Source organism: Corvus cornix, chromosome 1A, assembly GCF_000738735.6.
Source record: "Corvus cornix cornix isolate S_Up_H32 chromosome 1A, ASM73873v5, whole genome shotgun sequence".
Lineage (NCBI taxonomy): Eukaryota > Metazoa > Chordata > Aves > Passeriformes > Corvidae > Corvus > Corvus cornix.
In genome coordinates this window covers 10,266,983-10,293,292 of record NC_047057.1, presented here as the reverse complement: position 1 = coordinate 10,293,292, position 26,310 = coordinate 10,266,983, and the positions used below count along the sequence as shown (strand labels likewise).

Genomic DNA, 26,310 nt, shown 5'->3' with positions numbered 1-26,310 from the left:
TTATGCAGAAAATGTTATTGCCTTTTTAGAAAGTGGCAAAGTAATGCTTTATGTGTCGTCTGGCAAGGCATTTGAAGTTAATTTTCAGTGTTTTGCTCTTCTGTATGGAACTTGTGGTGCCTGTAGTTTGGTACTTGTTTATATATTTTTCATAATTCTTGGATACAGATGAAGTCTGTTTAAAGATGCTTTAAACTTAAGAATAGGTTTCCTCACTATTTTAGTGCTCTTATGTACCAAGTCCTATATTATGAGCTTAAATTTCATAAATTCTGTTTCTAATGCTGGAAGGCCTTTCTGCTGGGCTCTCGTGAGATCTAAGACTATGGAATAAATGGCCAAATACATGTGGGTTCTCACAGTGTTCTGAGCAGCAGCTCGGTTGGGTTAGCGTTCCCCTCTCCCCTACTAAAAAGAGGTGTGAAGGCTGGCAGCCTGGCTTCTCCTGGGACCAGTGTTTGCATGATTGTTTAAACAAAGATTACTAAATGTTTAGTGAACTCTGGATGAGGTTTTGTGCATACACCCATGGATGTGTATACGTATTTCACATGTTTTGGAATGAAAGTTTTTCTGTTCCTTGCAAGTCTGTCAGATGTCTTGAATGTGATATGAATGCTTTATCTGATGACAAAACTATTTAAAGTTACTTCCACTAGAGTTACTTTCTTCTCACCACTCACTTTTCCAATTGCTTGTTCAGCCCACATGTCACAGTTTGTCATCTACTTGGTTGTACTCCTACATCTATTTATGGGTTTGTTCTGCTAAAAAGATACTGAAATAAAAGGAAAAGTACAAATTGTGGTCTGCTGCCAGTAAAATGCAGTGTGTGAGCAGCATCTGAAGCACCTTGTTTATGTAGAAAAAGGTCTTGTAGCTGTATACCAATTATTATTATTATTGACCCAATAAATTGGGTTTATTGCAGCATATATAAAAATTGTATTTTTGCATGGTGATTAGAGAATCCTACTGAAGCTTGAGCTAGAATGCTCAATTTAGGGAAGATGTGTTCATAAAATCGGTCTATTTCTAGACTGGAAATTTAATTTATTCCATTATATGCTTTTCTAAATTTTTTTCCCCTAAACCAGGAAATTGCAGGGATTTAATTGAGAGAGATGTGGCACTGCTGTACCTGAACCATCACTGTGAACAATATCACTGATCCATGTTAGATTTATATTTTGTTGTCCTGTCTCTAGGAGTAAGCAGATACATTTAATCTGTGCAAAATGCTATTGACCTGGATTGTCTAAGTTCTTTTATCATATGTGTAAATTGGTTCATCACTTCATAAAATTTTGAATGCAGGTCATTAGGAATAAAAGTACTGGATTCTAAACATTATCCATGTATAGTTATTTTAACCTTGTAATTCTATGCACTTTGGTGTGCTGTCTTAACAACAGGAGAGCCTTTCCTGGAAAATTTCTGAGAAGAAGCATTCTTAGAAGTAAGCTGAATTTGAGCTTATAGTTGGTAAGCCAGATGGAAAATGCTTGTTTATACATGTGATTAGATTATTTTTATCTTTTAAAATCATTACATAAACAAGCTTATTTACTTTAATACTATTTTCAGTCAATATGTAACAAAGAAATACTTAAATTTCATGAGAACTCAGCAAAAAATATAAGTGCAGTATAGTATATTGGCCAACACTAAAAGTTCAACATACAAAAGTATATATTTTTTGCTAAGCACTTTATTTGTGACAAGTTGACAGTTCTTAAACTTCTGTGTCCTAATTGAAGTAGTATTTTCTTTTCTTGTATTTTCTGTTGGGTTTTTTTAATAGGTAAACTCATATACTTAATGTAAGATTTTTAAAAACCAGTTTATATTTTGGGTGGCTTCCAGGTAGAGAAAGCAGTAGACCCAAGTTGTTTTTTTCTTCCATGGTTCCTCATCTTTCAATATTCAACAAATAAAAATTCTAGTGATGATTGCAGAATGTGTGTAATCCTACTCATGTTGGGAGGTGATGCTTCTTAGTGACCGATCTGTGGGCTGCATTAATAGACACGTGATCCCGGTCAGGTGTGCATCTGCAAGTACATTTCTGTTGAAATAGCTAGAGCACATAAGACTGAATTTATGCCAACTGCAGGAGAACAGCCAGTACCTCATTTAGCAGAATGCTTTTTGGTATGAGGTTAACTCATCAGGTTTTATGAATACATTCAAACTGGCACCATGCGTTTATAGGATTAGCACTTTGTCTTGTGAATTATCACATTCTTCACCTAATATAGCAAATTTGGTGTTAAGGTTCTTTGTATCTTGAATGAAAAAAGCAATAGATAAGTCTTAAACATTCTCTAGGCATGGATCCTGCCATCTAGGAGGTCACAGGCCATTTATTTGACAGCTGTAATTCTGTGTCTCCTTCCTGGATAATCGCGCTTCTAGATTTAGGTTCAATGGATACCTTCATCCTCATGACCAGCAGAGCCGCTTTTCTGTTCCTGAATAGATCCTTGTGATTCATAGCGGACCGTGTTCATGTCATGCTCGTAAAAGATAAGTGGCATTTAACTTAAGGCAGTACTGCATTTAGTCTTTTCCATTGCAGCTTCCTGTTCCTTAAGACGGTAACTAGAACAATTCTATTTAGTTGTTTTTCTAACTCTTCACATCTCAGGCATCTTCTTCTGTCTGTTTTTCTTTTGTTACAGACCTGCATCTTTCTGTGTGCTCAGTCAAACTGACTCCTGCTGCATGCTCATCTTTTCAGCAGCATGATCCTCACAGTGCTTGGCAGTACCTGGCTTCCTCCAGACCCCATTGCACATTGGACTGAAAAAATACATCAATGCTGTTTGTACCATTACTTCTCTTGCCTTTCCTCCAGAGTATTCTCTTTCTCCACACTTGCAGACAAGAAAGACTTTAGAAGTCTGAACTTAAGGGAGGTCTCAGAAAAGCCTTGTTCTCACAAACAAGTATTGCACATTTCAGAGATGTTGACCTCATCTTCATAAATTATGCCAGCCTAATCTAAAACGTTTCTAACAAAATATTTCCTGTCATGCCTTCAGACAACTATCTACAGATGTTTATGACGTTCACCTCTTATTTAAAAGCTGATTTTGATTTATGATACCTAAAAGAGAAGTGTTTAATGTTTGGGTTTGTGCTTGTTGGTCTTGTCTTTTTTAGTGTGAACACCACCGCCTCCCATTCCTGCCTGTCTGCTTAGATTTAGCAGCAGTGCTGAACTGGGAGCTCTCTTGCATTTTAATATGGCACAGTTGGACTCTGCCAATCAGGATGTTATTTGTATGGAGTTACTAGATTCTGATAGTGTAATAATCCCCCTTGATTTTGTGAAAGGAGTCTCAGGGATGTGCAGAAAGCACAGTCATTTAGTTATGGTTGTGTTTGTACAATTGCAGTTTGGGTCCTTTTATGCTTGTCGCCTTCTATTTGAATGTTGGTGTAAAAGTTTACAACATCATAATATCGGTCTTTAATGTGTGTGTAAACTTCAATATAAATTGTCTTCAGTGATTTCAGGTCTTGTGTTGCATTATTATAATTCTTCTTTATAAAATCACTGTTTATGATTATATCATGATTTTAGTTCTTTAACATTCTAAAGACAAAATTTACTTCAGTACATACTGTTTTAGAAAGGGTTAAAGAGAAACTGTACATTATGTGCTATGTTGTGATACCAGTAGCTTTTTTAAAATATTAAAAAGTCTAGTTATGGATACATAAAAAGTAGTTGTGAGGTACCAGATATTAAGGGATTTTGTAATATTTTGAGAGTTAAAAAACATTTTAAACTTGAGAAATGGTTTTTCTTCAACTTTTCTTTCAAAAACAATATAAAGTTGCTTCTTTTTTTTTTCCCCCCTCGTTCTGAATTGGAGGCTTCTAGTAAGGTAGTTTTTGGTAAGCTGTCCACTCCCAGCAGCAGTGGTGCCTCAAGACCACTCATAAATTCTGTAATAATCTATGATGTAATTAGCATCTTCCTACTTTTTTCTGGCAGCACAGTTTATTGTATCATCATTGTTGTATACACGACAGTTGATTCTGTCCTGTAGATGATATTACCAGAATGACTGTGCATTTCAGCTAACCTCCTTCGGTGAAATTATTTTTAACTCGCATCAGAACTAGAGTTTACAGTACAGCTCCCTGCATAGTTGTGTTGGCACTACTTGAACTTGGGGCTTTGTGCTATAGTTAGTCTGTAGTGATTTATATACTCATATTGCCAAAGTGGGTTCTTCTTTTTCTGACACATTTTACCCTTTAGTTGTTTTGGTCTTCAGGGAAGGAATAATTGAGTAGCCAGCACATCCTAAAGTCTGGCTAAATAATTTGAAACCAAGCCATGAGTCTGGCTCAGAGGGCATAAAATTCTGAAGTCAGTTTTGCTGTCTAGCTGATGGATGTATGCAGCGTTTCCTGTAACATGCTATCTAGCAGATGTGGTGCAGCAAAACTGGATATAGAAAAGAGGTATTTAAGATGTTCTGTTAAGTGTGAGGGTGGTTTTTTTTTTGCCCTGGAAACACTGAAATAAAGATCTTAACTGACTTGATAATTAGCTATTAAAAGTTTGGGGTTTTTTTCCCAAGACATTTATAGGAGAACGTGTATTAATAAAAACTTCCTATTCTGAATCTTAGTCATTGTCCAGCTTTTACCTAGGTTTGCTGTTCTGTTTATTCCACTTGTTTGCTCAGTGCCCTACTGTTACCTCAGGCTTTGTGTAAATTACACAATTATTCTGTAAATGGAACTTGGTTGGCTTTACCTGAGTGATTTTGTATCCGCAAACTATTGAAGTTGGTAAGGTATATAGAGTAGTTGGAAAAATCAGAACTTTGGATTTCTGAGAGTGAAAAGTTTTGAGTGCACTGTTGAGAAAAATCCAGTTTTTGCAGTGGCTTAACTTAGTGACATTTCTGAGTGGAAGGATAATTAAGATTTTGAAATTAGACTGGTAAGACAAACATAAACTGGTTTTGTTGAGACACTTTTGTCTACTAGGAAGGTATGCTTCTGCAGTAAGAGGTTTGAACTCCTCTTTTCTTAATGCTAAACATTTTGTTCTCCTGGACCATTAAGTAGGAACAGACAAGACAAAATATGATTTCTTAGTGAGGACGGGAAGTAAAGGAGTGATTCTGTAGACTACCCATGTTTGTGACTGTTCATAGTCCTTCTACAGTATAGGTGTATGAAGTATTAGAGTTGGGGACTTGGAAGATGTTTCCCATCATCACGGCTTTGGCCTTAGTGTTTGCAAAGCTGTGGAGCCAACTTCAGGGTCTCTGGAGTTCTAAAGCTTAAAGCTTATAGGCGTTAAGTATCACCTCAAGTCACAGATACCCATATACACCAATCCTTGATTTGAAAGTGTGTTGCCTGTTGAGGTTAGATTTTGACCTTTGTTTCTTTTTGGTTTAATTGCTGGCTACCCCTTCCCTTGAAACATACTTCTGTGTTATTTTTTAAAAGTTACTCTTGGTATAATTCTTTTAGGATCTCAGCTGATGGGGCTAATTGACATAAAGCAGTTAAGAACCAATTCTTTAAACAGAAGATTTTTTAAACATGTGATAAGCAAATAAATTCTTGTTAACCTTGTGATAAGCAAGTAGATTGGTCTTCTGGCTTTGGTAGTTGAAGGGTCATTGAAGCTTTAAGAAAGACCACTTCTGGTATATTTTGGTAACAACTTGATAATCAAGTTGCTGTGTTGACTTATAGATGTATGCTTACATGGGTGCTCTGTATTTATATTTACCGATACATGTAAACTTCAATATAGTCTGTACCTATAAAATTGATACTGGAATTAGAAAATACTTTTTGTAAAGCAACTTATTGAAAGGAATCAACAGCATTCAAATATACTATGCTTCAACTTCTGAAATAGACTGTATGTCATTACTTTTTCATATATTCTTCTTAGACATGTAGGGTTGCCTTTGTAGTGAGTAATATACTTAGTAAAGGTACCTGATTAAATCTTTAGTGAAATATAACAGTATCTAGGCAACCAGAATGTACGGGAAGTCTTTACAATCATTGCTCTAAGCTGATTGCTTTTATAGAAGTAATCAATGTACTGTAATGAAAATTCCTGTTGAAATGGTGAAGCAGGTTTATAATTAATATTGTCTAGAATTTAATATGACCTGTTTCTTGAAATGAGACTACTATTGGAATCAAATGGCTATCTGTAATCCCATCTTCCTTTCTCAAAGTTGGTAAAATAATTTTTTGCATACAACTTCGGAGTTTTTTTTACGTGGATGAAGCTGTTGTAGTTGTTTGGATCATAATACAAGTTTTTATCAACCACAGTTTTTAGGACATTTTGAATCTCTGGGCTTTTTTAATAGTTTCTAGTAAAACTCAAGGGGTTCTTGCCTACTTTCTAAATCTGTATCGGAATGCTGGAACTAAGTAGTGGATGTTGTTTTATAAGCAGCAGAGCTAGTCTAGAAGCTCTGTCTCGCTAAAAGGGGAGTGCTCTTGCAGCATCTGGCTGAATGGCTTTCCCTTCTCCCTGTCACTTTTAAGTGATTAATTCAGTTTTTTGCTGGTTAAGTAGTCAAACTGGCTGTCCTGACTGGACTTAAGTTTTCTGCTGGAGTGGTCAATTCACCTGGTATTTCATAATGGTCTGATGAATCTGACTAAAACCATGATGAGGAGCAGAGATATGTGCTGTATGCAGATGGAGTGCTGGAAATGCAGAGTTAGCAGGTGGAGGGGAAAATGGGTGCAGAATAGGATGCTTTCAATTTCTGTATTTCTGTGTCACAGTTCACTGTAGAATTGGATTAGGAATAATGTGAAATTGTGTTCACCTGCAAGGTCCATTTGGTAGACATGTTAAACTATTTAAACCCCACTTTTTTAAGGATTCTTTGCTGCAATAGGAGATAGAGCCAGTCTACCTTAAGGAATGAGCTGATTGCAAGTTAGAGGTAAGAGTTTCTTTTCATTTCAAATCCAGGGAGTCTCAGGTTTGTGCTTCCTCATGCTCTTCTATTTTATAGATTGTAGGCTTGACTAGGAAGAATCCTCTTCTACCTAGCTCTTGGTGAAGAATGCAAGATGGTAGTGGGCAAGAAGTACAACTGCCAGCCCAGTGTCCAAGCAGTAGAGAATGGAGGCAACAGTAAAGTTGTAGTAACATTAAAATAGAATACAGTGTGAATGCAGTATTGGAATGCAGTTTTAAAACTTGCTATAACTGGAGATATGGGTCTTGCAATAAAAAAAATTTGGAATAAACCAGACAATTGTTTTGAGCATTTTTAGAGTTTATTTAATGAAGTGTTACTTTGAATTCTCGTTGCTTTCAAGTCTATCAGTAATGTTTTATACAGTGGTGGACTGAAAATAAGTTGCTAAGTCTCATTGAAGTGCTGTCTGTATCCTTGATGCGTTTAATGTTTCTTGAAGCATTTTGAAAGTGGATTTCCCCGCTGTATGCAGATCCTTAATAAATCCGGTAAACTCTTGGCAAAACCATTATGTACTTTGTAAAGCATATAAATGCTTAAGCATAAAGCTCTTAAATCATTGACAGGGATTCCTTCTAATATGCTTTAGGGCTGCAGTGTTAGCTAGCAAATGCTGTTATCTAATTCCTAGATGAGGGTCTATTTACACCCTTTTCTCTATCTGTTGTTCTGGAACATAGAAGTGTTCAGAAGTGATCAGTCTTTGATTACATACTTGTTTGAGGCCTAACAGGCTGCTGTTTATGTAGGTGTCTGTCCTGTTCCTTGCTTCTGGGATTACTGGGTGCAACTGTGTTTTGGAGGGGGTTGAAATTTTTACACACTTTAAAGATGTCTCAGTTTAATATGAGACCAGTTAAATACAAATTCTGTTTAAACAATAAAAACCCAAAATAGCCAGATTTTTTTTTAAGTGCTATTCACCCTACTTGAGGGTAGTTTTGTGTGCAAAATGCATGTACATGTAACAGAAAATATGGTTGACTATGCTCATGAATTTTCTTTCTTGCTTCAAATACAAATAGGAGTTCTGAAAACGTTTGTAATTGAAAAAGATTGTTCACTGATATCTAGGATCTTTTTACGTTTTAATCTCTGTCACTTTAAGTCCATCCAGATTCTGGTGGAGTTGGAGACGTTGAAGTGAATTTAGGTCAACTAACAATATGCTTATTCTCCTTATTTTTGTAGATCTTAGTCCTTGAGCTACAGGATGAAAAACACTTTGAAGTTAGGTGTGGATGAATACTGAAAATTGACATGAACTGAAGTTTATTGCTTTGTTTCTACAATAATGGGACAGCTTTTAGTGTAATTGCATTTTCCCTGGTGTAAACTTCAACAGTACCCATTTATCACATTTGCAACTAATGCCTTGGTGTTATGTGACAAGTAGAGCTTTGAATAAAATCAGCTGAGATTTACATGAGAGATCTTCTTCCTGTTTTGATAGAAATGCACACACAGTTTTCTGGTTGTCCCAACTCTTTGCACAGTTATATAGTTATATGAGGTAGCTGGGACAGTAGGTTCTGTCAAAATTGTAGGTAATACAACAGTAGTGTTGTTCTGAATTGGAATTGTAGCCTGCAATGAAAATACGTTGTTATTCCAAGTTCTTTTGTTCTTTTGTTGTATCTCTCTGCCAGAACAACCTGCATAAAGTATGCCTTTGTTGTAGTGGGAAATTTTTTGTAAAGCATTTTTCATTGTGATTAATGATAGCCTGCTTAGTTAGCTTGCTCTGTTATCTCTGAACCTGCCATCTTTACTCACTATATTTATAGCATGGTGCACAGTAAAAGGCCGTGAAGGCCAATCACACTGTGGAGACCAATGTCAAGGCATTCTGGATTTCTAGAGGTTTATTAGATATGTATTTGAAAGTCTGGATGAGGCATGCTGTACTCTGTTGGCAGAAATTGATGGTAACTCTCTTGATAAACATTTTAAGAGTAAAGGAATTAGTTCTTTGTTGGAGCAGTCAGCATTCGTCTCCTGGATTGGGCTCATATACAATAACCGCAGAAACATGTTCAAGAAGGTCTTTAATCATGTTCTTTCATATTGTGATTTTAAATTATGTAGTAATTGTTTCTGAGCATACTACTTTGGTTGGAAGAAGAAAGCCACTTTAATTTTTTTAAGCAGCAAATTTAAATCTTATTTCAGTTTTGCAGAGGAGTTCAGTTATTTGCTATATTGAAGTTCCATTCGAAATACTAACAAGCTTTTGGACTTTGAATTTTGAAGAACTTCCCAAGTATTTTAGATGATTGTAGTGTGGATGCTGGCCTATGATACATTTAAGTAATCAACTGCTAATCTTATCAAGCTGATATTGACCCCTTAGATAAACCTGAAGCCACAAATGTTTAGCTGCTGGTATTGTGGCATGTACTTGTTGGGCACCAAGCATGATTACCAAGTGGTTTTCATCTCCAAATGTGCTTTAACACCTGTATTTAATTTCTGGCATAAGTTCCTGGCATAAGAGGTTTATTTCCAAACCTTTAGGTCTCAGCTTGTCATGGTCTTGCTGGGTTTGGCACTTCACACAAAGGACGCTATGTTAATTGAAGGAAAAACTGCAATGGCACTGTCCCTGTCCAAGACAATGGTACTGGTGTGTAGGAGAGCTCCTGCACATTCTTTACATAGGTCTTTTTTAAGTAGCTTCACTTTCAAGGTACTGCATTTCCTTTTGAATGTTTCACAAAGTTTCTGAAATATGACACTTGGCATTGTACTGGTGCTCTTCTTTAGAGTGAGACAATGAGTCCCCAATACAGTTATGGTGTAAGTGATACACATAATGGTAAAAGGGTTCCTACTATGTAGCTAGTAACTTGAAACAGCTGAGGAATATAGAAATGTTATTGAAAAGCTAGATAGAATTTGTATTCAAAAGCTGCATGCATTTAATTTTGTGTGGTACATAAAATCGCACATAATTTCTGCTAAGGTGTCTGCTTTTCACATGATTGAATTCTAGCAAAAAGAACATTTCATAAAACTTTTGTCATAAAAAGATATGAAGCACTGGTTGAAAATTAAAAGTAGCTCAAAACTCAATTCATACTTCTAAAGATAAAGATGTGAATAGAAGGTACCTTAAGGTTTGCAAAATGGAGTCTGTGCCCTCCTTGTTTCACTGTAAGATTGATTTTTAGAATTCATTGGGTTCCAGAAGTTATACTGAATGTAAACCCATACTTTCTCCTTGTTTCAATACTAAACTAATTAACAGTCTTTATTACTTGCTTCTGCGTTTGCTCTAGTAGCAGCCTAGGTATTTAAGAAACTCAGAGCAGTCTATTAGACATCTAGACCTTAATAAACATACAGGAAGCTACCACGAGTTAATACTTGAGGTAACATTTTATAGTAACAGTTTTCTTAAATGATGTTTTACGTATAATATATTGACTATTTTATCGTATAGTGTTGATTTCAAACATCTACTAAGAGCGGTACTGGAGACCTAGGAAAGAAATAATTAGTTGTAATTAATTCTTGTTTTGTTAAGGGATTTACAAAAGTGGCGGTGGCATATGGGTGTAAATGATGCTGCTTCTGTAGGACTAAGCATGCAGCTACTGAAACCTTGAGAATTATCTCAGATCTTTTATCTGAGTCAGTGCCATAATTTTAGAATCTGTCACTTCTCTGCTTTGAACCAGGGATGTAATCTGGGATTCATGCTCTGTTACTACATGGCTAAGTTACTGAAATATTTTCTGCCAGATACTAATCATACAGATTCTTAATTCGTTGAAAGTTTCCTGGCACATTCAAATTCCAGTAGCTGTGGACATTCCAAGACTAATGCCACATTAGAATTAAGGGGTTCTATCCACCTTTGGTTGACCGTATGAAAACAGGAGCGGGAAAAAGGTTGTAAACCTACCAGGGTCAGCAACTGCCCCAGAATTAGAAGAATACAGGATGGTGGTAGATAAACTTCAAAGAGGGGGAGTGGACAAAATAGGAAAATTCAGACAGATAGAGTGTGGCTTTCAGAGAATGTTTCATTTGGTGTTCAACCTGTCCAGAGTGTGTTGTAGCAAAGTTTCCACTGTGGGTTTCTTGTACTAGCATTGTTGTATTTTGGATATAGTAACACTGATTAGCAGCTTGCATTCTAATTTAAATCTCATGTCTGGTAATGTGTCATGAAGTGATAAATTTAAGAGATTATACTTCCAAGCTACAAAGCCATGTGTTTTTGTAGGAGATTACTGACCCCATAGCAGAAAGAGTAGAAATCACTGGGTATTTAGCTTGTACTGTGACTAGTGGCAGCTGTGGCACCATACAGCTTGTGCCTTCTGCTGTGAAATACAAGTGTCTGATAGAATTGATAAGAAGGTTGGGGGGAGAGAACTTTACAGTTCCTGAATCCAAAAATTTACAAATCAATATGTTTTATTTTAAATTTCACATGTGTCTCTATGCTTAAATTAATATGGTGTAAGTGTCCTGTTCCACATGCTGAAAAGCTGGCAAACACCCGTTGAAAGTTTTAAATTAATTGCTCTTGTCCATACTTGAACTCTCTTCTGGCAACATAAAAGGCTGTTCTACTTTTTTGTGGATTCTGTTCCTTTGTCTGACTTACTTGGTGTTATTTCAAAGCCAGCCCAATTTTTTCTCTTTAGTTTTTATATAATGCTTAAGTTACTTTAATTTAGTCTGTATTTTTTTTTTCTGTGTTAATATTACAAGGAGTATATTTATTCTATTAGAAATAGTTGTATTTGACAGTTGGTTTCCTCCAAAGAGGGATACTGTGAACTTGAAGTTTTCCTTGCTTTTTACTTTGGTATTTGATTTGTTTCTTTAGTAACCAACTAGCAAATGTGTCGTAACTTAGAAATCTTACTATGAAGGTTTCAGCCCTTCCAAGCAGCGGTTTCAGTACTTGGGTGCATAAAACATTTGTTCCAGAAATTTGTAGTTCTGGAATGCTTGCTATGTAGGCAGTGTGTGGGATAATAAATCGTGAGACACTCTAAGTAGTTTAAAGTAACATTTTTGCTTACCTGTTAATTTTAATCGAATTATTAAATGCTTCAATTCATTTGTAACACAGATTTGCTCCATTTGGAAAAAATATTCAATCTAAGATGGTATTTGCTACAATTTCATAGTAATGAGTCATAGGGTGATAAAATCATTTAGGTTGGAAAAGAACCTTAAGATTGGGTCCAACCCAATCTTTTAAATTTTTTTAAATTTTTTCTCCTGTGATTGACCAAATCACAGCTTGGAGAATCAAATATTGGTTTAGCTGTTTCTTAAATTTATTTGAGCTCTGCTGACCTTACTTGGTTCCTTCAGGAGGAAGATTCAGTGAGACTGATCTGTTAAATGGTTTTTTGGTTGGGTTTTTTGAGCATGAAGATGCTTTGATTTTTTTCTATTTCCGAAGTTGAAAGCTGGCTTTAAGAGAAAAATCATAATGCAGCTTAGTTCTTATTTAGCCGAGCGTCAGATTCACCATGCTGTGGATGGTACGGTAGGGTTAGTCACAGGCCTGGGTTTGTGTGCTGGCTCTGAATTCCTGGAGTGTTGTCAGAATTCATGCTGGATCCAGGTAAATGACTGCTTTGGATAGCACAGTATTTGCTGTGACATACTGACATGTGAAGGTGGAGCCTAAGTATTACACTTTGAGGCAGAAGACCCTTCAGATTATAGTAGAATCTATGGGGAAAATGTGAAATTTTGCTATTTAGGTTGGATGTGCTTTGCTCCCATAAATACATAGCAAGCAATAAATAGCATCCTTTACTAGATGATTGAGGAATATACAATCAAGTCTGTCTAAATTTAGGTAGTGTTTGGTTGTGACAGTATAGCTAGCTCTGATATTTTATATGCAGCTGTCACATGTAATATTTAATATTGCTTGCTCCTGTCTAAAACCTTCTAAACCAGAGTTAGTTCTCATATTGCTATATGGGCAACTTATTTATGCTGAGATAAAGGAGGGAATTTTATAAAGTGTATCTGTCAGAAAACCTGGCAGAGTTCTGCATTCAGGATTGCAAAAATAATGAATTTCCTTTCAGTATGGGACAATGAGTAAGATGAAATTTTCCCATCTACTTTGCAAAGATTATTAGGAATGCTACAGTCATTTCAGTGTGCAGTTAAAGGAAAAACCCAAACCAAACACAACCATTTCTGTTTTCCATTAAATAACATAGGGGAATGCACCTTCCAGGAACTCACTGTTGATGTTAGGTACTCTGTAATAAATGACTTAATTATTCTTTATATGTATTATGGGTGGTTGTGGTTATGTTACTGAGAATGCTTTTATGATAATTGTAGGTATTTGGTACATGTGAATTCTAACACCATAGAGAAACATGAATATCTGACTCAAAAAATGAAGTAGAAAGTATATGACATAATTAAATTTTTGTACTGTAACTAGCCCTGACACTGACATTTTTGGTTAGTCAAATTTGATAAATTTTTAACAGAACATTTTATGAGGTTATGTAAATTAAATGCTGAGTATATTTCTTAATATCTCCAGAATTGCTGTTGAATGCAGGGGATATACCATCTTTAAATTATTTGAATAAAAATACTAATCCAAAGCAAATTATAGTAATTGCATTAGTAAAGCTAATCTTTTAACTTTTGTCACCTATTTGTGATTAAGTGCATAATTAGCTATTTTGAGATTCTTAACTTGATTTATAAATGCTTCAGATGTCTAAATAACAAATTACTTTAGTGCTGGTGTCTCTGATTTCTGTTTATATTAGTGTACTTCCATGGCAGCTCAGAATCTCAGAACTATTGCTGCTCTATAAAGAAACTTGCAGATTTATAAAAGACTCTTTTGCTTGGACATGAGCGAAAGATGGCAATCTAGATTGATGCTGACAGGCCTACTCTATTCCTTAGCTAGCTTAACTCCAAGCTCAATGGCTCCTCTTGGTGCCAGCACTCATTCTATGGTGCTGGAGGAAGGGAAGTGTAGCCACATAAGTAGCAGTGCTGGAAAGGATGTGGGACAGCTTTTAAGATGCAGTCTTAAATTGGGCTAAGCTTGTCCTGAATGTACATATTTATTTCTTAAGAGGAATATCCTAAAAGCATCACTGTACAGTATTCAAGTATAGAGATAGTCTGTTATACAGAAATTCAATACTTTAAGTTGGAAGAAACCTCTTAGAGGTCATCTAGTTTAGCCCTTGGCTAAAAGCCAGGCTAACATTAAAATAGGTAAGATTGCTCAGAGGCTTGTCCAGTTGAATCTTGAAGATCTCCAAGGCTGAGTTTCTGCCTCCTCTCTGTGCAGTACAGCCTCTTCCATGGAATAGGTTCCCTGCATGCCCTTCCCATATATCTCTGTGAAATTGCCTGTGCTAGAGGTTCTTGATTGCCTACGTCTCTTTGTTGTGTACGTCTGACAAGTTTACTTCTGCTTTAAGCTGTCTTATGTTATGGAAAGAACAGAAGCTTACAGATCATCTTCTCCCATCATCCCAATATTTGTAGGATTAAAATGCCCAGTTCCTTGTAGGTTTTGCTTGAATGTAATGTGTCATCTAAACAACTAAGTGACCTTTAACTGTTTTTTATCTAGTTTATCAGTATCTCATTTACTGGGCACCAAGGGGGAGGATTGTATACAGTGCTCGGATACAGCTTAATGAATGGTGCCTGCTGGGGAAGAGCAGCGTCCTTTGACTTGTCTGCACGTTTGCCACTGCAGCAGTGGAAGCTGTTGGCCAGGGTAAACCCAAACACCCACACAGCTGTGTGATCACTCTCCTCTCCCTTGGGATAAGGAAAGAGTAGAAGGAAGGCAAGAAGACTCATGGACAAGATAATGATGTTTTAATAGGGAAAGCCACAGCTTGCACACACTAGCAAAGCAAAAAGGAGAATTAATTCCTTCCTTCTCACTGGGAGGCAGGTGTTTGGCCACCTCATGGAAAGCAGGGCCTTGGCATGCATAATGGTTGTGTGAAAAGAATCAAAGAATTGTTTAGTTTGGAAAAAGCTTATAATGTTATTGTGCCCAACCAATAACCCAGCACTGCCAAGTCCACCACTAAACCATGTCCCCAGGTACCAGATCTAGAGTTTTTAAATACCTCCAGGGATGGTGACTCCACCACTTCCCTGGGCAGCCTGTTTCAATACTTGACAACCCTTTTGATGAAGACATTTTTCCTAATAGCCAGTCTTAACCTCTCCTGGTGCATCCTGAGGCCATTTACTATTGTTCTGTTGCTTATTACCTGGGAGACGACATTGACCACACTTGGCTACAACCTCCTTTGTGGTAGTTGTAGAGAGTGTTGAGGTCTCCCCTGAACCTCCTTTTCTCCAGGTTAAAAAACCCTGGCTTTGTCAGCTGCTCCTTATATGAGTTGTGCCCCAGACCCTTAACCATAACCACACTTCCAAAGGTTGTAACAAAAAAAGGTTTAGACAAACACTGTAACAACAAATGACTACCCCTCCTTCTCCCTTCCCTGAGTTTTTACTGCTGAGCATGGCATCGTGGTGTATGGAATATCCCTTTGGTTGACTTCGGCTGTCCTGGCAGCGTCCCTTCTCAACATCTTGTCCACACCCAGCCTGCTCACTAGGGGTGGGGACGTGGTGGAAAAGAGAAAATGCCTTGATGCTGCTCATGCATTTTTCAGCAACAAGAGAACTATCGGTTTCTCTTACTAATGAGTGTTAGCAACACTGGTTTAGCTACAAATCTAAAGTACAGCACCATAAGGGCTGCTGTGAAGAGAGTTAACTGTTCCAGACAGACACAGTGCAGCAGCCTGGAATGTGGTTGACCTTCATCACCACAAGGCCCCACTGCTGACTCTTGAGTTTGTTGAACCTCACAATTTTCCTAACCCATTAGTCCCAAATCTGAAGTGTTGGATGTGTTATTCTGTGCCACTTGCAGGACTTCACAATTGTCTCTGTTCACTGTCATGAGATTCCTCAGCTCAGTCCTCTAGCATGTTGAGGACTTTTGAATAGCACCTCTGTTCTCTAACACTGTAACTACTTCCTGGCCTTCTGGGCTGATACCAGCTGCAAACTGATGTTAATGCCTTTTGCCTTCGCTTTCAGGTCATTGGTGAAGATGCTAAACTGTATTAGCCCAGAATCGTCTCCTGGAGACTGTCTAAATGCATTTCAGTTAGATTTTTGAGCCACTGACACAAGCCTTTAAGTGTGGCTGTCTGGGCAGATTTTCAGACACCCCAAAGTTGGTACTTACCTAGCTTGGTACAAGAGATGCTGTGGGAGGTGGCATCAGAAGCCTTTTTAGATTCAAAGTAAATTACATCTTTTAGTGTCCTTCACCCCCAAACCCACCTGTTTCCTCATGAAAACTTACTAAGTGCATGTTGGCAATTCTCAGTAACCTTACTTTGTCCAAGATGAGGTTGACTGTCATGCTTCAGGTTCTTGCCCTTTTTTGGCGATGAATAAGTACAGCCTTTATCAGTGCTATTTTGTGGTCAGAGTTTTCTTTGGTTATATTGGAATTGGACAATGGGTGATCTCTTTGCATTAGAAATACCTGTAGACTGTATGAAGATTATGCTCACTTGTGCAGAGCTGTACTGAGAAAGGGCATCTTTGAGAGGGAGAATTCAGCACAAGTCGCAGGCAAACTGGGAGCGTGCTATCTAAAGGGATTAGACTGCAGCTCTAAGAGTTCCATGTATTTTTACAGAAAGAAGCAGACTAAAGATAGATTGTTGAGGTAGCAAAAACTGCATCTTTTTCCCTATCTGTTGACAGAGATACTGTTTTTCTGACATAGCTTTTGTTTTGTTTTGTTTTTGTTAAACACTAAAAATTATAGCGGGTTGACTGGCAAACCTCATGCCATCTGTTTTAACAAAAAGTAAGCTGACTTGGTTTATTCGTGCAAGGGTCAAAAGAGGGTTACAAGGACTAAAGCCTTGAAGAGTTTAAGGCGTTCATTTGCAACATGGGAGACCATTAATACAGTGTGAAGAATGGATTTTGGTTAGGTTTTGATTAAAAAGGCAGTTGGAAGAATTAAGCTTCAGATCCCTTTGAAGTTGAGCAATTTATCATCTGTTCGCATTAGAAACACGAGCAGACTGTGTGAAGATTATGCTCACTTCTGGTAAAAGGAGACTTTTTAGAACTGAGATTTGTTCTTAAAATGGCTTGATTTTGAAATTTTCTGCTGAAGATGCATTTCTATATTAAAAATCAGTTTGTAATGTGTTCTTTTACCTATTGAAGGTACTTATATTGGTTAGATACATGAAGTGTAGAATCAAAATGTATTTTCAAAGAATAGTAAAAGTCTAATGTTGAATTTTCATGCATTTATTTTTCAGGAGCTGGTGAATCGGGGAAAAGCACAATTGTCAAGCAAATGAAGTAAGTGTGGCAAAATACTGTGATAGAGAAATATTTTTTAATTTGATTAGAGAATTTATTTTTTTTTTCTTCCATAGGATTATCCATGAAGCTGGTTATTCAGAAGAAGAATGTAAACAGTACAAAGCTGTTGTCTACAGTAACACCATTCAGTCCATTATTGCTATCATTAGAGCAATGGGGAGGTTGAAGATAGATTTTGGTGATCCAATCAGGGCTGTGAGTATTGAAGGACATACACAGATATACAGCTGACATATCCATACTATTTCCTTCAGAAATCTTTGTAAGATACAGTGAAAACTAAATGCTTTTGGTCTTTACATGGCAAGGTGACCTGTGGAGAAATCAGCCCTGGGTTGATTCACAGCAACTATTTGGTTTAGATAGTATTTTCCAAATCCTGTCTAAATTTGGAGAACTAAACATCTGGGTCTTACGGAGTCCACAGTCATGTCTCTATTTGTATAGACTTGTGGGTTATTAGGTAGGTCATTTAAGTTAGACATCTTCACATTCCTTAAAAAATACTTTTAAAAAAAATAGCTTAAATAGGGAGGCATCTAGCTACTTCTGCACTGTACTGTCTGCACTTCTCTATTAGGTCATAGACACAGCAGTGCCTGAAACATTGCCAGCATCTGAGCTCGATCCTGTTTCATACTGATTTCCAGTGTTGAGGACTTCTATTTTGCTCAAAGAGACATGGGCATGGACCTACTGCTGGGATTCCATTTTTTTCATTATACCAATTTTGGGATTTTTCCCAAGAAATGAGACCTTTTCCTAAGCTTTTCTGCGCCTTTTCCATCTTATTTCATCTAATGTCCCACATGCAAAGCTCTGATGAGTTTATTTGCCATTCCACCTATTGGTATCTCCAGTCCTAACCCTATGCTCTTACCTGTGGTGACCCTGGTTATGTCCATGTGTGGTCAGGCAGGGAGATGCTCGGTCTATCTCCGTAAAATGCTCAGTTTACATGGTTTTACTTGTTGTCTTGTTACAAGAGTCTATACAGTCTGTGCTGCAGTGCTGAAATTGATGCCCAAACTTCTTAGTCTGAATAGCAGTTAAACTTGATTCAGGTTGTATGCTTTTATCTCCTCCCCTTAGAAGTCAGTGTCACAATGTGGAATGCTTGCCAGTACCAGTTTTGAAGCTGGAACTTGCCACATTGTGGCTGTCTCTCAGGAGAGATGGAGGAAGGGTTTTGCTCTTCGGGTATTGAAATAAGAGGCATATTTTGTCATAAATTCTTTCTATCACTTTAAGGTGGAATTACAGTTTGGGAGGAGAGGAGGGTCTTTAAAAATAAGAAACAGTATGTGGATTCTTCATTCTTGACAGTCTTGTATTCAAGATTTTATTAGTTGCTTGAAAAGCAATTAGTAAATGTTAGAGAGTATTCATTCAATAACCTTGTGAAATGCAGTATGTATGGTTGCCATAAGGAAGACATTTGTAAGATTATGTATAGTGAATCATAAAGTTGTATCTGAAGTCGAAATCTGACTGACAGCCAATTACAGCCATTATTTTATGTACATATGTTAGTTCTACCTGATGTCTCTTCAGCTGTAAGCATAACTAGTAAAAGCTTCAATTTCATTGGTTATTCATCTCTACGTTTGCTCTCATGTTTGCTGTAGTCTGCCCTTCCAGAGCACTGACAGTATTTCACTGCTTGTTAGTTCAGTGTTTGTGCAGTCCTCTCTGGAGTCTGGCAGTTAATGTTGGAAAGAGGCAGATGGTAGACTTATGTTACTAAATGCATAGTAAGAGAAAATGGAGGAGGAGTAAATTTAGGTGCTAGCAGATAAAATGACTAACAAGATGATTTTGAGGGCTATCTTATATATTATGTCAGTTTTAAGTCATCTGAGTTTCTCAACTTCAGAGAGCTATAAAAATGATGAGGCAAACGTCTGTCGGGAATGATCTTAAAATTGTTGTCCATCCCTTTGTACTTAGTCACATCTTGGAGGTCCAAATTATTTTTTTTTCCAGAGCAACATTGCTATGGAACATTAGCACTGGTTGTTAGTACTAGTATGTTTATACGTCAATTATTTTCAATTTTATTCTATTTTGTTTTAATGTTATTGCCTTTTGGTGGGAAAAAGAAGCTCAAAATTGTATCTGCTGGTGTAAACTGTCATATTCAGATTATTTTCCTTAAATTTCTGAGGTTATTTTCTGAGGGTTTTACTCTAAATGGGGTAAGGTTTCTTTTAAAACCATATACTTTTATTTCTGTCATAAGACTAATGGTAGAGCAGTGAGTTGAATGTTCTCTTTTTTCAAGTTATTGAATCAAGGGAGCACAGATAACACCAGCAGCTTCAGTAATGGTCAGTTGTAAGTATGGTGTATGTTCCTCTGTGCTTCAGGACAGTTTAAGTAGAAACTGTGTTTTGAGAGGCATTTAGTAAATGTGCTTCAAAGGACTATAGACCACTTTCTGAACGTCAGACTAGTACTAGTTAGAGAGATAGTTAAATTAGTTTTTTTACATTACTTCATGTATGCAATCGGATTAAAAAGAGTGACGCCTGTAGAGGAAGCTGCCCCATTTCAGTGTAACTGAAGGAAAGTATCTAGCATTGATTGATAATGAAAATAGGACTTGATCATTGCATACTGCCTCACTTGTGGTGTCTTTGGTATGCCATCTTTAGCAAAAGGAGAATGGGGTAACAGAGACCATTTTTTATTTTAATGTTTGGCCTTTTAAAAAGCTGAAATCAGTTCTCTTGTTCTACCTTCTCTTTCCCTGCCCCCCTGTTTGAGAGCATATAGAGATACATAAAAGTCAGACCATCTTAGGTATGAAATGCCATCATCTTTTGTGACAAAACTGTCAGTTTCTAACCTGTTTTCATCATCTGTCTTAATATATTGTCTCTTCTTAAAGATTTGCTGCATTTGAGTTGTAGTTGCATTTGCATCCACGAGCAATATTCAAGACCAGAATTGTCATTCAGGTTTTTTTTTATGCAGGCATAGTGTTCAAGTTAAAGTCCCTGAGATCTGACTTTCCAGCCCTTTGATCTTTACAGCTCTGGGTTTTGTATGTAATTATTAGAGCAATCCATTAAATTTAGATTATTTGTCCACAATTTGTCCGGTCTATGTATAGTATTTTTGTTTGACGAATGTTCTTTTAGATTTCTACCTACTCTAGCTTTCAAAAGACACTTTCAATTATACATCAGATACCTGTTCTTCATATGTGTACCTACAAATGTATATATATGTGTTTAAATCTCTTCAAGTTTGTGTTGGTTTGACTGGACTGCAAGCCTTTCATTTTCAACCTCTGAAATTTAGTATCACCCAATCCATCTGTAAACAATTCCCCTGTTAGGTCACACAATCTTTGATTATTTAGGTCTACAGTGGACAGTATCTTTAGAACAATCACTGCTTTCTGTGCTTATCCTGAAAATGTTTTTTTTTTTCCACAGCTTAGTGTTTGAACAGCAAAGTGACAGATTTTTCTACAGATTTGCATCTGTGTCTTCACTTACTGTAATAACCTTATATGTTGCCTTTTTAAATCCTCCTCTTTCTTGAAATACTTCCAGTTCCCAGCTGTTGTGTCTAAGTCTCTCTTTTCTCCTTCCTCCTTTCCAGATGCATTGTTCTCTTTCTTTTAATTACTGGACAAACTGTACATGCTGTGGGTAGTAGTTCCAAGATGATTTTTCTGGCTGACGTACCTTGGCATTGGATCATGTTCTGCCAATAACCAAGGTCAAGCAGCTACCCACAGGAGAGTACTAATGTGGACCTTCCCTGTACCCATCTGCTGTCTTTCCTCCAGTGCCTTACAGGTCTAAATGTAATAGAAGTACTTTAAAAAATAAAATACTAAGTTTCTTTGCTCAGTCAAAATTGCATGTCACTGGTCAACTGGTCAAATGCTATTAAAAGGGGAATGGTGGATTTACATCTTGTACTCCATTAGCCTCACTGTCAAAGCCAGTTATTATATATAGTTTTAAAATCCAGCATTGGCTGTTAAAAATCTTGATGTTTGCTTGATACTCCATTACCAGGAAAGCCTGGTCTCTGTAGAATAATTAAGGCAATGGATATTTGTAGCTGATTTATCTGGAAAGGTTTTTAGAAGTGTTTTTCTAATTCCTGATACATGATTTGGGAAGAAGGGATTATTTCTCACTTTTGAAGTTGTGTAATTAATTAAAATTAAGTAATTAATGTGTTTTCTTAAGTTATTCAATATACATCTGCACTTCTGAAGGGTCTAGTCTGTATTGTAACCATTTTATCCAGTATGTGGTATTTTATGAGCAAATATGGTTAACTTTAGGTTTGAACACAAAATATGTTACTACTCCTGTTTACAAAAACTTAGCTCAAGTTATAAACAGACGAGGAGAAGCTTTATCAGCTAATGAGAAATTTGATTTTGTAGTCTTTGTTGTTGAAAAATGTGGGAATTAATATCCAATGCAGAATACTAAAATTAATTGTTTTCATTCACATTTTTTTGTTTGGTTACATTCACATTTACCAAGTTCAGTAATGCATTTGCTGAATATAGTTCTTAGGTGATAATACTTCTGTTGTGGTTCTCAATATTTCTCTCTTCACCTTGTGTTTACACCCTGAAGGATGATGCTCGTCAGCTCTTTGTGTTGGCTGGAGCAGCAGAAGAAGGATTTATGACTTCAGAGCTTGCTGGAGTTATCAAGAGACTGTGGAAAGACAGCGGGGTTCAAGCCTGTTTCAACAGATCTCGAGAATACCAGCTCAATGACTCTGCTGCCTAGTAAGTACAGTCTGACAGACAAGATTCCCTTTGCCTTCTAACTAGTAGCTAAAGCAGTATGAGGTGTCATCTTTTGACAAATTCTGCTCCTATGTAGATGGAAACCACAGAAGTATCTGAACAAAGATAGTGTATACTTGGGTCAAAATGCTGCAGCAAAGCTTTGAGGTTGGAAAGGAAGAGGTGTAGTGTAATTAGGAACTTGTCATGCTCTGACCAGGTGTTTCACTCCCTTATAGAAGACAAAAATTGCTCTAAGGTGCTTTAATAGCATTTCTCTTACAAAATCATGACTTAAGTACCTTTTCAGTATCTGAACGTGTCCAAAAAATGTGATGACATGATCTGTATTACTAAGGATACTCTTTCATGTTCGTAATAGTCCTATTTCAACATTGCTACGTTTTTATTTTTAATTAATGGTCTCTACTGTAAATGTCTTGAGCCAAGAAACAATTAGAATGTATCTTTTATGCTAGGGCACTTCAGTAAGAAAACAAAATATTAAGGAACTAGGAGTGCAAAAGTAAGATGGTGTGGTAGCAAGTAATGGTAAGTCAGTAAAGGAAGAGAGTCTACTGAGGGAAATATAAGATGACAAAGCATGGCAATAGCAGTGATACTGCCTTATAGTGCAGTTTTTTAAAGCTTTATGATTCTGAAGTATTTTGTAGTGCTTGAAGTTTTTTCTCACTTGTGTAAACTTTCTTCCATATGGAGCACTTCATTTGGAGATTCACAGAGTCTCCTGTGGTAACCTCCTGTGTTTTGTTTTGTTGTTTTAGAAACCTCTAACTCAAGTTTCATAAGAAAACTGTTCTTCTAGCCATATAAACGTATCTGTAAAATTGTTAACTTCTTGTTACGCAGAAAATAGAACACAATGCGTTCCCTGTTTACTATGGGAAAAGTATGAGTAAGCTGTATGGTTTTTGGAAACACTGGACTTGGCCTACGTTGCAAGAATTTTGGCAATGAAAGCATGCTAATTGTAAAAGAGATGTGCAATTAGAAATTCTCGATAGAAACTTAATTGTTATGTATTAGGCATTTTTTTAGACACATTAATTCTGGGCGAAACACTGAGTTATTCTTTTCATATCTGTTAGCAAATAGAGTGGTTTTGGGCTTTGTTTATGGTTCAATGTAATCTGCAGTTCAGTAGGTTACAAAGATGAAGATGTTCTAATTAGTGCAAATAACACTGATGTATATGGAACCATGTTTGCATTTTGGAATTGCAAAGGAAAAATTCTTTGCAGTGGAATAAATTGCCTAAGTTTTCTTTCATCTAGGATGAAATTTCTTTGTGTGTCTAAAGCTTATTTTGAAAAAACTTGGAAATTTGGAATACTGTGTCTTTTGTGTCTCAGAGAAAACTAATTTATAAAATTCAAGCACAATGTATGAATGGACCTAGAACTTCTGTAATTTTTTTGTAATTATTTTGTTGCTGTTTTATGAATAACTGAAAGCAGTGTTTATTTTTACCTTTAGTTACTTGAATGACTTGGACAGGATAGCACAAACCAGCTACATTCCAACTCAACAGGACGTTCTCAGGACTAGAGTGAAAACTACAGGAATAGTGGAAACTCACTTTACTTTCAAAGATCTTCATTTTAAGTATGTAAATCATGCTGCATGGTTATCTATCCATCAAAGTTCCTGTAAAATTATAGAATAGGGCACTCAATGGTGTAATTTAACAAATTTGTCTAATCACAAGTTTATTTCCCCTGCCCCCATTTTTTATGGGGAAAAAAAAAAGGCATGTGAGAGTTGTTGGAACTCTGATAAATGTTTTGGTTTTATTGAAAATGTTTTCTAAGGATACTTTTGATATAAATTAAATCTCAAAACAAAATATTGCATTTTTTGCCATGTTAAATAGCTGTTCTATTGGATTCTTGTTTTAAATTCCATTGGAGAACTGGAGGCTTATAAGAGTTTGCTGGTGTTGTATGAAAGAGTAAATCCATTTTCCTGAAGAGCTGAATTCAAATATGTGCTGTACTTTAAGGTAGTAGTTTAGAGATGAAAAACTTATGTTTTCTGTGGTGTGGGATTTATAAAGTGATGTTAATATTCTGAGCATTTTATGTCTAAAGACATAGAATCATAGAACGGTTTGGGTTGGAAGGGACGTTAAAGAACATCTAGTTCTAACCCCTCTACAGTGGACAGGAATGCCTTCCACTAGACCAGTTTGCTCAAGGTCCCATCCAACCTGGCCCTGAACACTACCAGGGGTGGGACATCCATAACTTCCCTGGGCAGCCTGTTCCAGTGCCTCACCACCCTCACAGTAAAGGATTTCTTCCTAATACCTAATCTAAACCTATGCTCTTTCTCTTTGAAGTCATTCCCCCTTGTCCTCTCACAACGTGCTCTTGTAAAACATTTGCCCTGACTCATGTGCAGCATTCAAGGTGAAAACACAAGATAGTGTTAGCCATCATAGTATAGTACACTGCTTCCTACTGATGAGGAAGAATGTGAAGAAAACTCAGTAAAACACACATTAAATATGCAGAAATTGTTGTCAGCATGTCTGTATTACAAATTTGCTTAGTATCTTCATGGAAAATACTTTTTCTCATGGAAATGCACAGCAAATACTGAAATATGGATACTTCAGGACCATCAGTACTGTGGAAATATGTTTTGTTTCCTTGTTTTAGGATTTAAGAAAACAAAATTGTATTAATCCACAAAAGAATAGCTGATAAATGGTAATGAATCTCTTGCAAACATAAGGAGAGTAATCCTTAGCCAAGTCTCAAGAGAGGACTTCAGTATTCTCAGGACCTCTCTATCTTCTCACTTTCTAATGTTTCTTGTTCCCTATTATAGATGGGTCCGGTCTGTACAGATTATTGGGACTGTTACAAGGACCATATGGTTACACTTCTGTAAAATGTGTCTCTGAGCCAGGCCTGTGGAATTATTTAGCTGTAATGTTGTACATTCAAACACCTGTACCTGTGCCTTAGGCAATAGGCTTAATGAGTTATTGGGAGGGCTTGAAGTACACTCTTACATAACCTTGAAAAGAGCTTTTAAGATGAAGCAAAGGCATGAAAGGCTCGATTATACCAAGACAAGGGTACAGAAGTATGACTAGCTGCACAGGATCATTTTTTTTCATGATCTTTTCTTTCCTGTTCTGCTGTGTGTGTTTAGATTCTTTCAGATTGAGCCTCAATTCAGTCTTCTCTATAAAGCGCTTAGCATAGCTTTGATTATTGGTTCAAACCAAAATGCAAATACCAAGTCATCTTCATCCTGTTTCTTTAGACTAGTCCAAAAGTTGAGTCTGATTATTTACTACTTTTGTGTTCAAATAATACTTTTTTTGTACAAGTGTTAATTCTTATGGAAATTCAGGTCTCAGTATAAAGTTATAAAGCATAGCATTAAAATTGACAGGAGTAATTACTAAAATTTAAGGGATTCATTATTAAGGTATACAAGTATAAAGTATCTTCTATGGGTACAGCCATTGCTGATAGTTTGAGAACTAAGTAGGAGTAGTAGGTGGCTGGCTTACATTTGTATAGGGTGATATCCAAAGACTTCCCTTCAAATATATTTCTGAAGGTAAGGAGCAGGAATATCTTTCCTTTTTTTCATCAGAAATAATCTTTCAAGTGTTTTTAACATGGCATTATCTCAGTGTAGAATATTAAAAGGACAGTGAGCATTGTCACTTGGCAGTTGTTCACCCAAGTAGAAGACCTTGTCAGAGGTTACAGTGTTTCTGACAGTTTTCCATGAGTAAGCAAAGGCTCTTTCTTTTTTTTCTAATTTGTTTCCTTCTCTACTTACTTTTACTGTGTTTGTTTTTCAAATTAATATCTACCAACTTGGAACACTAAGATACCTAAAAATACCAACTGTAATTGAATCCCTTCAAGTGCAATTTACAGGGTTTGTGTAGTGCACTAACATTAAATCGGTGGGATTTTTTACCTGTGCTGCCCTTGAAAGGTTACAGCTCAAGGAAAACAGGAAAGGGGGATAGTAAAAAGTACAAGTCAGCTTCAGTAAGTGTGTCATATGTGAGACCTAATT

General features: G+C 36.6%; 1 protein-coding gene across 3 annotated transcripts in view; it reads left to right on the top strand.

Annotated features, from left to right (window-relative positions):
• LOC104686889 (guanine nucleotide-binding protein G(i) subunit alpha-1) overlaps positions 1-26,310 on the top strand; it is a 33,156-nt gene that overhangs the window by 1,803 nt on the left and 5,043 nt on the right. For all 3 annotated transcript variants that reach the window (XM_039570773.1, XM_039570772.1, XM_039570770.1), the window contains exons 2-5: positions 17,390-17,432; positions 17,510-17,651; positions 22,076-22,233; positions 23,731-23,859. In XM_039570773.1, the coding sequence (XP_039426707.1) occupies positions 17,390-17,432; positions 17,510-17,651; positions 22,076-22,233; positions 23,731-23,859 (472 nt within the window). The remainder of the gene's footprint in view (positions 1-17,389; positions 17,433-17,509; positions 17,652-22,075; positions 22,234-23,730; positions 23,860-26,310) is intronic.